General features: G+C 39.8%; 1 protein-coding gene across 1 annotated transcript; it reads right to left on the reverse strand.

The window, feature by feature from the left end:
- Positions 1-5,826: 5,826 nt before the first annotated feature.
- LOC134006084 (lysophosphatidic acid receptor 6) lies at positions 5,827-9,488 on the reverse strand. Its single transcript, XM_062445147.1, has 2 exons — positions 9,462-9,488; positions 5,827-6,792 (listed from the first exon to the last, which is right to left on the reverse strand). The coding sequence occupies exon 2, from the start codon at positions 6,784-6,786 to the stop codon at positions 5,827-5,829; it is 960 nt and encodes a 319-aa protein (XP_062301131.1). The 5' UTR covers positions 6,787-6,792; positions 9,462-9,488.
- Between the last annotated feature and the right edge of the window lie 809 nt (positions 9,489-10,297).

Below are 10,297 nucleotides of genomic sequence, written 5' to 3' on the forward strand. Positions count from 1 at the left end.
GTCGAAAAGCCCGTTTTGTGTTGTAATGGTCCTTTAAAAGAATTCCAAGCTGTTCTGTGAGCTCAGATATTTATATTATGAAGCTCAAGAATGAGATCAAGTCATATTTAGGCAGAAATAACCATTCAGTAAATGCATTGGGCCTCCAATCAATTTTTGGCAGGTGAAAACTGATTGAAAACTGCAAAACACATCCAAACATGGGAAGCAAATGCTACATAGGGCCCAGATCAGATAAAAAAACAATGCAGAGTCACGAGGATCATTGCAAATGTTATCATATCTGTAGTATTAGTATTATGATTATGTTGAAGTGAGAATGTTTTATTTTATTGCCAATAAAAGTTGTTGCTGGCTGTTTCATTTGTCTGAACTTTTTTCTAAAACAAAACTTTTCAACTTTTGTGTTTTAAGGTACATATTTTAAAGATTTGTGTATGGTCATATTTATTTGACTAGTCTTGTGAATTGTATACTTAATTCAAAATATTTTATTTAGTTCTAAATAAATACATTTTATTTGTGTCAAAGGACCAGCAATCTTTTCTATTAACCCATAAGACATCATCACCTTAGAGAGTGATATTTATGGCATCTGATGTAGTAGGCCAAGCTCTGTGACAGTACAGCCGGTGGAAACAACCTATTTTAATTGAAATAACTAATACTAATTATTATTATTATTGTAAATATTTTATATTTTATAGTTTAAAATAACCTTGTACATACATTAGTCACTTATATAAATACATATACTTATATATAAATCTGCAGTTCTATATAATCTTTTTAATTACATTACTTTCTATTTTTGTATTAATTTATCGTTTCAAGCGTATTGTTTGCCAGTCGCCATGAAGTGTCTAGAAAAACTGGTTCTCACACACATCAATCACACGGTTCTGAGCACGACCGACCCCCTCCAGTTCGCCTACCGTCCCAACCGCTCAGTGGACAACGCAGTGGCCTTTGCTCGACATCACATCCTGCAACCCCTGGACAGCAGAGGAACATACGTCAGAATGCTGTTCCTGGATTACAGTTCTGCTTTTAATACCATCCGCCCGGGCAGGCTGACTGAGAAGCTGACAGACCTCGGCGTCCCGACTCCCACCTGTAACTGGATCTTGGATTTCCTGACTGAAAGACCACAGGTCGTGAGGATGGGAAGGAGGGTGTCTGCAGAGCTCACCGTCTGCACAGGATCACCACAAGGCTGCTGTCTCAGTCCTAAACTCTTCACCCTGTACACACACGACTGTGTCTCCAGTCGGGCTACAGGAGTCTGGTGAATGACATTCTTGTCTATGGTGAGGCGAACGACCTATGCCTCAACACAGACAAGACAAAAGAAATAATAATGGACTAAAACCACCCCCCCTGCAGCCCCTCATCATCAAGGGGACTGAGGTGGAGAGGGCTGACAGTTACAGATTCCTGGGACTACAGGTAACATCTGATCTGAGCTGGACTTTGAACACTGCTGCCACAGTGAAAAAAGCCCAGCAGAGACTGTACTTCCTCAGGCTGCTCAGAAAAGCTGGTCTGCACTGTCGCCCTCTCACCCAGGTCTACAAAGGACTGATAGAGAGCATCCTCACCACAGGCATCACTGTCTGGTATGGGAATACCACACAGACAGAGAGGAAGGCTCTACAGAGAGTCATAAAGACTGCAGAGAGGATCACCAGAACTCCCCTCCATGGACACAATCAATACACAGCGCTGTCAAAAAAGAGCAGAGAGAATCACCAGAGACACACTACATCCAGTTCACTCCCTGCTCAAACACAAACACTGCACATACAACCTCAGACACAGACGAGCGGACAGCATCATCACAAACACAACACGTTTCTTTAACAGCTTCTTCCAACACAAGTTGAACTACCTCAAATTATATCATACCATATTTAATTTATTATATTTCTTTATATTGTCTTCCTAACTTTTCCCTTACACAGGGTTTTTATGCACTTTTTTAGTATGTGTATGTGTTTTATGAATGTGTCCTTCTTGTGTGTCTTTTAAAATTTTTGTCTTGACTCTGACCAAACCGCACAAAAATTCCTATGTGTGCAAACACACATGGATAAATTAAGTTCTTGAATCTTGAATCTTGAATCTTGAAAGGCATTTAATGTTGTGAATCAACCGTTAAAGTTGTTAAAATTGCTCCTATTATTGCTTTGTTTCCCCTCTGTTTACTTCGGAAGTGCTATGGGCCTCTACAGCCACCTGGGGGCGTGGTTTGTAGGGACGTGGTTTGTAGGGGCTCTGGCTGCAGCTAGACCTTACTCATGTTTACCGGAGTTTTGGGCTGAGGCGGTGATTAGATAGACCTCATGGTGCATATGACGCTAGGTCGAAATTACGCCGAACCATCGCTTTCAGGCAAGAAGTAATAAAATGAATTCAACTCCAGCATGCACAAATAAAATCCAGCAACAATAAAAGCATGCCAATTAATAAAACCCAAGTTTAAATAAATAAAATCATGCATAATAATAAAAACATAAAAAAATGCATAGACACTGCAAGGAATAAAAAACACTTCTGCCTTATTACATAGGTGTGTATGTATATGTATGTGTGTGTATGGGTAAATGTATCTATATACATGTATATATGCATATGTGTACTGTGGTATAGCCTATTCTGCACCGGGTTCCGGTGGGCTCTGACCTGGTTCACAGCTATGCGGGGCGCAGTGTTCATCTCACGGAATTGGGCCACTCCCTCTTTGATGTGTGTGAGCATGTGTGCGTGTGAGTATGTATATTGTCCATATAATGTATTGTTTTTTGTTGTTTTTGTGTTAATTTTTTTTTTTTTTTTTAAAGGAAAGTAAAATGGACCATAAAAAATACAGTTGAAACCCTTTAAACAAATGGAAAAATATAACCTTTTTAGAAATAAATATGAATGCCTTATAAAAACACACCAGTTTTAGTCAGCAAACTTTCCTCTATAAGGTGCAGCTGGTGTGGTTTCATAGAGGTTAGAAAATATCAGTAATGTTGAGGCAGTAGACAAAGGAAAAGCCAAATCCAAATCTGGTGTCTCAACAAGTCTATGTTTAAGCAGAATTCAAATGTTCACATAACATATTGCAAAGTTTTTCTGTTCTAATTAGTTAGAATCCCTTTGCTTAAAGGAACTTGTTTCAGAACCCCCCTTATTTGCTTGCTTTTTGAAAGTGAGATAAGATTTCATTCTTACTGATCAAGCTTTCTGAAGTCTTATCATCACAGTGTGATTGCCTGTATAGAGACCAAAACCAAAACCAAGCTTTTAGTCTGTTTTGTCAAAAAAGTAGTTCAAGCATGTAGACGAGATGTAATGTGTTAGTTAGCTGCCAGTCTTTGTAAGACTTACTACACAAGAGGATTTAACAATGGACCTCATGTGTGAGATCTCAGGACCTTCATCCTGTGAGGCAACTGGTTTAGGCAGTTACAAAAACCACTTGGTCAGATTTAGGGAAACATCATTTTTCAGGTTTTTAACCTGAAGAATGATGTTGCACTTCTTCCTCAGGGTTAGCTGACTTTTGTTGTCATGGTTACAATAATGATGATGATATTTTTTGGCTAGCTTTCAAAGCTGGTGTGCTGCTGGTGTGCTTTAATGTTAACTTCTCACATGCTGGTTGACCAGAGCTGTCAACTTCTCAGAAAACCTTGGAGTGAGATTTGAGGGAAGCTCATACAGGGCACCTTGACTGAAATGTTTTCCATTGACAAATTATTCTACACCGTCAAATCCCTTTCATCACTCACCACAGCAAAGGATCTCTGCACTGTCCCTGCATCCTGCATCTGTCTCTGACTCACTCTCATACACCTAGATGTCAGGAGAGGTGTTGGAGTGATAATTATTTAGTGAGCAGTGTTTATTCTTTCACATTTATAATCAGAACTAATTATACTGAATGTAAATACTGAATATAAATATAACTGACTGTAAAGTATCAGTCTGTGAAACTGAAAAAGCAGCGGGCCAAAGATTGCTCCTCAAAAACTAGAATAATTGTCAGTTTTATGAGCCAGTTTATAAATGAGGCAGCCAGGCTTTTATTAGTCAGCTCCTGTCCATAAGAGACTCAGGTTTAGTAAGCTGAAGTTAACTGATCACCAGTGATGACTTACTTTACTCTTTATGTCATGTTGTCTGGGGAAGCAGTGAAAACATGGAGCAGAGTTTCATTGATTTGAGTTTTCTCTCAATAAACAAGCGGAATGGATTTAATAATGATGCAATGACAAAGCACCCTGAAAACAGTGCTGAGTGGATAGACTGATGTACATGGTAAAAGTGTGTGGTGTGTGTGTGTGTGTGTGTGTGTGTGTGTGTGTGTGTGTGTGTGTGTGTGTGTGTGTGTGTGTGTTTGTGTGTGTGTGTGTGTGGGGGGGGGGGGGTCTAAACTAATCATGGAGATAGTTCACTATTTTTGACAGCATGAGAAAAGGCATGGCATGAGTGCGTGTGAACATTGTCATTTGCGTGACTCTCACTCTAACTGTATGAGAGCTGACAGCTCTGTGGTTGACTGAGAATATTTATGTATACGGTATGCTTTAAAAGACCTATGAAGCCCCTAGGCCTAGAATATCAAACTACTCAATGAGTGTACAAACAGTTACTCCAACATTCATGTTTGCTCAATTGTTAAGAAAAGGGTAAGGCAAGTTTATTTGTAAAGCATCTTTAAACATGGTAATTGAACATGCAGAGACAACAGCATACATCTCAAGAGATTGAATTTCCTGCTCAGATTGATATCGAAGATCAAACTTGAGTATAGTTATAAGTCATATATTTTCAAGGTCTATTTATTCAAACTTTACAGCATGGTCAACAGCAGTGTTATGGTTATTTTTAATCACTTCAACATAACTCAACATAACAACAAAATATAGCTCCAAGCTTTGCAAGAGTTGCAAAAGTCCAGGAATTTTCAAAGTTGGAAGCTTTCCATGGGAATTAATGGGAATATGTGGGAATTAATGGAAATAAACTGGAAATTTACAAGATTGCATGTTAGCCTATAACAGGGAACTTAAATGTAGCTGGAAAAACATCTTGTAGCATAATCTTGGTTAAAACAACCAGATTTAATGCAAATCCAGTTGAATATCTACCCTATTCCTCTTACTACAGGGCCACACCCCCTACATGCACTGTACATTCCTCCATCAAATGCACACATGATTTCTAGAACCCTGAACTATTGAAGCCACACATTTAAACCCATTTCACTGACCATTTAAAAGGCTAGCTTAACATGATGCTACCTACCTCAAATGTAAATGTAAATAAATCTGTCAAAATGTAGTTTTTTTGTCTTTTTTAAATTGTATTAGTTTGTATGCATGTCTGCTTATGACAAAACTAAATGTTTATATTTATGTTTGTATACAGTTGATACAGTTTGTATAAATTACCCCAAATTTACAATTAATTCCCGTTAATTCCCATAAATTCCAATTATTCCTATAATTCCAATGGAGAGTTTTCAACTTGGAATATTTCCAAAGTTTCCCGAAATGTTACCAGAAAAGGTCCGCCCCTTTGCAACCCTAGTCATGTCACAATGTAAGTGATGGATGGCATGATTTTTGAGTGCATTCTTTCATAATTCATGTAACTGGTGTTGCAATGTAACCATACTGTGGGTTCTGTGTGAAGCCAGTGTATGCTTGACAACAAACTACCATAGAAAGAACTTAAAGCTGCCTAGAATGTTTATACTGGAAGGCGGGTGAAAAATGTGTCGATACAGAGTGCCTGCTGATAGGCACTGATCAGTTCTTCATCAGTCCTTTAGCTGTTTTTGGGCATTCTGCTCCTGCTGTTTCCTTGTAGAGAACTTTGACTATTCAATGGGAACATCCTCTGAAGAGGGTTTATGTGTACCTTGTTTCTGAAGGTGTCTGTGGTGAAATAATATGTAACGGGGTCAAGTACTGTGTTGAGACATGCCACCATCAGGCTATGGCGGTATGCAGCTAACATGGGGCATGATATTTTGTCTCTATACAGAAAGAGGTAGCCCAGGATAGCATGGTAAGGGAGGAAGCTGAGTAGGAAAATGAAAAGGCTGGCAGCAATCATTTTCTGGATCTTCCTGCTGTCCACTAGTTCCTGCTGGGCCACAGTACTTTGCCGGACAGCACGGATCAAACCCCAGGAGCAGATTAGCATAACTACTAAAGGGATTGCAAACCCCAGAAACAACGTTGCTAAAACCGTCATTGGCCGTGTGGCATAAACCGGCAAGTTATCAAAGCAATGCTTCTCATCAGCAATTCCTCTGTGTTTGGAGAGGTAGATGGGCAGGCTGGCACCAAAAGTGAACATCCATATTCCAAGGCAAATCAGCGGTGCTTTCTTCCTCCATTGCTGGACACGGCTTGACATAGGGAAGGTGACAGCCATGCAACGATCGAAGCAAATACAAGTAAGGAGAAAGATGCTCCCATACATGTTAGCCTTCAGGACCAGGCCGAGGACATCACACAGTAACTGAGGTAGGCCAGCAAATCCCAGATGGTAGTAGATTCTCATGGGCAACGTGAGGATGAGCAGTATATCTGCCAACGCCAGGTTGGTCATGTAGACAGTGGTTTGTGATCTGGATTTACTGGGACTGAGGAAAACCACCAGTGCTACGAGATTAAAGATGAGACCTATGACGAGAATGAAAGAGTACACGCACACAGTGAAGATGCTGATGTGGCTTGTACTGTCATTGTGGCAGTTAGTGGAGGTGTTGATGGACATAATGACCTGAGAGACAGAAGAGAGAGGAGTGGTTACAAAAAGTAAGTGGTCATGAGAGTAATTACTTCCTCTCAGAAGCACAGACAGATGTAATGTGATCTTGAGACGTGAGACGTGAGACGTGGTTCATGTCTCACCTCCTAACCTTGACCAAGTAGTAGTCACCTAAACCTAATTAGACACAGAGGTTGGATCAGAAAACACAAGCACAGCACTACACAACATTAGGCAGGTGATTTTAATGTTATGGCTGATTGGTGTATATCCAACATCAGGTCAGTGTCAGGTAGGAATGGAGTGGTCTTACTCTCCTTCAGCTGATTCTGTTTAAAAGTTATGGGCCATCAAATATGTCTTGTGCACTTGTGACAACCATCCCCATTGTGGGGTTGGTAGTCACACAATATGGGGTTGGTTGTCCCTGTGTTATTTTCTTGGAGTCAACAGTTTCACAGATGTCTCTTTTACAATGGCGGTCTATGGGGAAAACCTTTATTGGGCTACAGAGGGATTTTTCACTGCAAAAAAAAAAAAGTTAGCTACAAGGCTAAACACATACATACTTAGTGTGGCTGCAAACGTGGGTAGAGCAGTTGTCTCGGGAGCACATTCCTGGATGCGGAGGGGTCGCTGGTTTTCCAGTTGCTTTTTTGCCCCAGTAGTTTGCAGTGCACTAAGACTAGGCTTGAGTGGAGTTAGATAATTTTGGTGTCAGAAGGTTGGGGAAGGTCTGGATTTGATGGTGGCTGTCCCATACCTTGTATTGTACTTATGGTGCCAGCACTAATGTTTAAAGTCTCTGTTTCTGTAGCCCACAGGGGTTGGTAATGGCTTGTCCTGTGCTTTTGTACCTGAAACTTGCATATGCTTTCCAAATTCAATAACGCCAATATGTCTCAATAAATGGAACTGGATTTTATTACAGTGAGACAGTTATTTGGAAATGTGGAGTCACAATTTGGAGTCTGTCAGCATCGGTAGAAGATACTACAGCTCAGGCTTTTGTTTGTGCATGGAGTTTGTTGGTGTAGCAAGGTCCTCTTTGTGTTGGCACATGTGTCTCAGGACATTTTGGTGGCTTGTTAGCTTTGGTGCTTTTGGTTGGAGGATCCTTTTGTATGTCTACTTTGGTTTGGTAACTTCAGTTCCAGTTTTGTGGTATGGATAGTTGGGATTTGTAAGGGCAAGACATTGATGTTTTGTCTAGCTGCAGATGACTTTGTGAATACTTGACCATAGCTTCTCACTGTTTCCATGTTTCCTGTGAAAATTCTGTTTGCATGGCTGTTATGACTTTACATGTTGGACCTAAAACTTGTCTAAAGGTGTTTTGTTGCCCTGTCATGTCTTCTTCTCTTACACCTGTTCTCATTTAATCTGCCTCTTAATTTGCTCCTAAGGATCCAAGGTTGCTGAGGTGGGACCAGGTGACAGGTTGGCACATGGAAGGTGTCAAAAGTATTTGGCCAAGTTATATGCACATTCACAATCAAAAGGCAGTTTGGTTTCAGTTAATGTTAAGTGACATTCTGCATGTATGAAGTTACTATTTCTGGCAGCTACAGATGGGTGACAAATTAAAGGAAAAACAAACATTAAATGCTTTAAGAAAGTGGTGGGCCACCATATACCAGGGTAGACATGTTTTATCATAGAATAAAAGTTTATTTCTCACCTGGCTGTGCATTTAAGTAAAAGCATAAAATAAACATTAAAAGATTAAATGACAAATTAAAAGAATCAGTTCTGGTAGTTAACATAGACTGTATGTACACACACCCAGTATACACCCAGTGAGGGTGACAAACTATTTTCATTTCAGAAAGCAGAGGCAAACTGTGTCTGCTGCATTATAAACACAACAGTTTAACCATTTATGTGCTGATGTCTGCATTTCAAACATTTTGCGTAAACAAGCTGCACATAAACACATATTGGGAACACATAGCAGAATTCACTCAGTCAAAGAAACAGATCTGAACACCAGATAAGGTCTTGAACAGGTCTACTCTATGAAAACAACTTTTCTGATGATCAAACACGATATGCTGTTTTAAAAACCTCACAGAAGCAGAACCTGAGTCATCTCTCTAAATCTCTCTTCTTTAAAAAATTAAGTCAAGTGCATTCACAATGTATTTAAGAGGAACAAGGTTTCTTATCTCAACCAGCAGTTCCTGTAGAATGCAGAAGCAGTTGTGTTACTTGCATTAATGTAGCAACAAGTTGACAAATGATAATTACTTCCTTTACAAAAAGTGTTGAATGTACTAAAATGTAGTAACGTAATGTAATAACATTTAAATTTCCATATGTGTAAGTCTACATGATATTTTCACCAGTGAATTATATCTTTGGTGGTTTTTCAGGTTTTATATGCATATGTCTAAAAGAAAAAAGACAGATGAATCTTTACTCATTTGCCTTCCAGGTTTTAATTTATTTGTTTGTAGCAAAAAACACCTGTGCTGTCACATCTACACTTAATCTCTTAATATCAGTTTCTACAACTGTATTCTTTTCATACAAAAACATACAGTACATACCCACACATGTACTGACATGAGTCATTTCCATCAGTATGTGCCTCTTTGACAGATGCATGTGTACTGTGAAATGGCATGATAGATGCAACACATATTTACAGCAGAAATACACTCACAGTGTGACTTTACCTGTTGTATGATCAAGAGAAGATCCAGTAAGAGGAACGTGTGTCTGTCACCCCAGCATACGACGTCAAACTGATACCTCTGTGATGCTCTAGGTGTGTGTGACTGAGTACAGGAAGTTGACCAATGTTAAGATTCACATTGTTAGTCTTTATGTATGGGAGGCCGTTTAGGGTGAAAACATTGAAATATGTGCACATACGCATTGAAAACGTGCACACACACATTGACAATGTGCACACACGCAAATTGACAATGTGGACACATTGAAATAATTGCACATACATTGACATGATGTGTAGACACGCACTGAAAATGTCCACACCCTACCACCTTTTCACACAGTGGGATAAAGGCTACTTGTGTGTGTGTGTGTGTGTGTGTGTGTGTGTGTCAAGACAAGAGCACAACAAGAAATCACCTGTATCTCAACAACAGTGGTGACAACAGCATCGCGAGACCTTGGGGGGGTTCGGGAAGCCAACCCACTGTGGAGGCAGAGAAGCGTTGTGCCTCAATGATGCCCATTGAAGACAGCGTGAGAACAGACTACGCATGCGCGAACCTCCTAAACTGTTTGCGCTCATTTCACACAAGGTAGAGAGACAGAGGTTGAGTCTACCTCCTGTATTCACATACGCCAGCTTTGAAAACAAGCTCTCCTGAGTAGTGGCATTCCTTATATTGTTAAAACAACACATTTCACGTTTTCATATTTTATTTTAACAACAATAAATCAACAAGCCTAGGTAAGGCACTGCCTACCCTACCTTACCTGACTGCACACCACTGACTAATGATAATAATAAGTGCATGAATGGGTCTCAAACAGGACAGGG

Source organism: Scomber scombrus, chromosome 23 (genome assembly GCF_963691925.1).
Source record: "Scomber scombrus chromosome 23, fScoSco1.1, whole genome shotgun sequence".
Taxonomy (NCBI): Eukaryota; Metazoa; Chordata; class Actinopteri; order Scombriformes; family Scombridae; genus Scomber; species Scomber scombrus.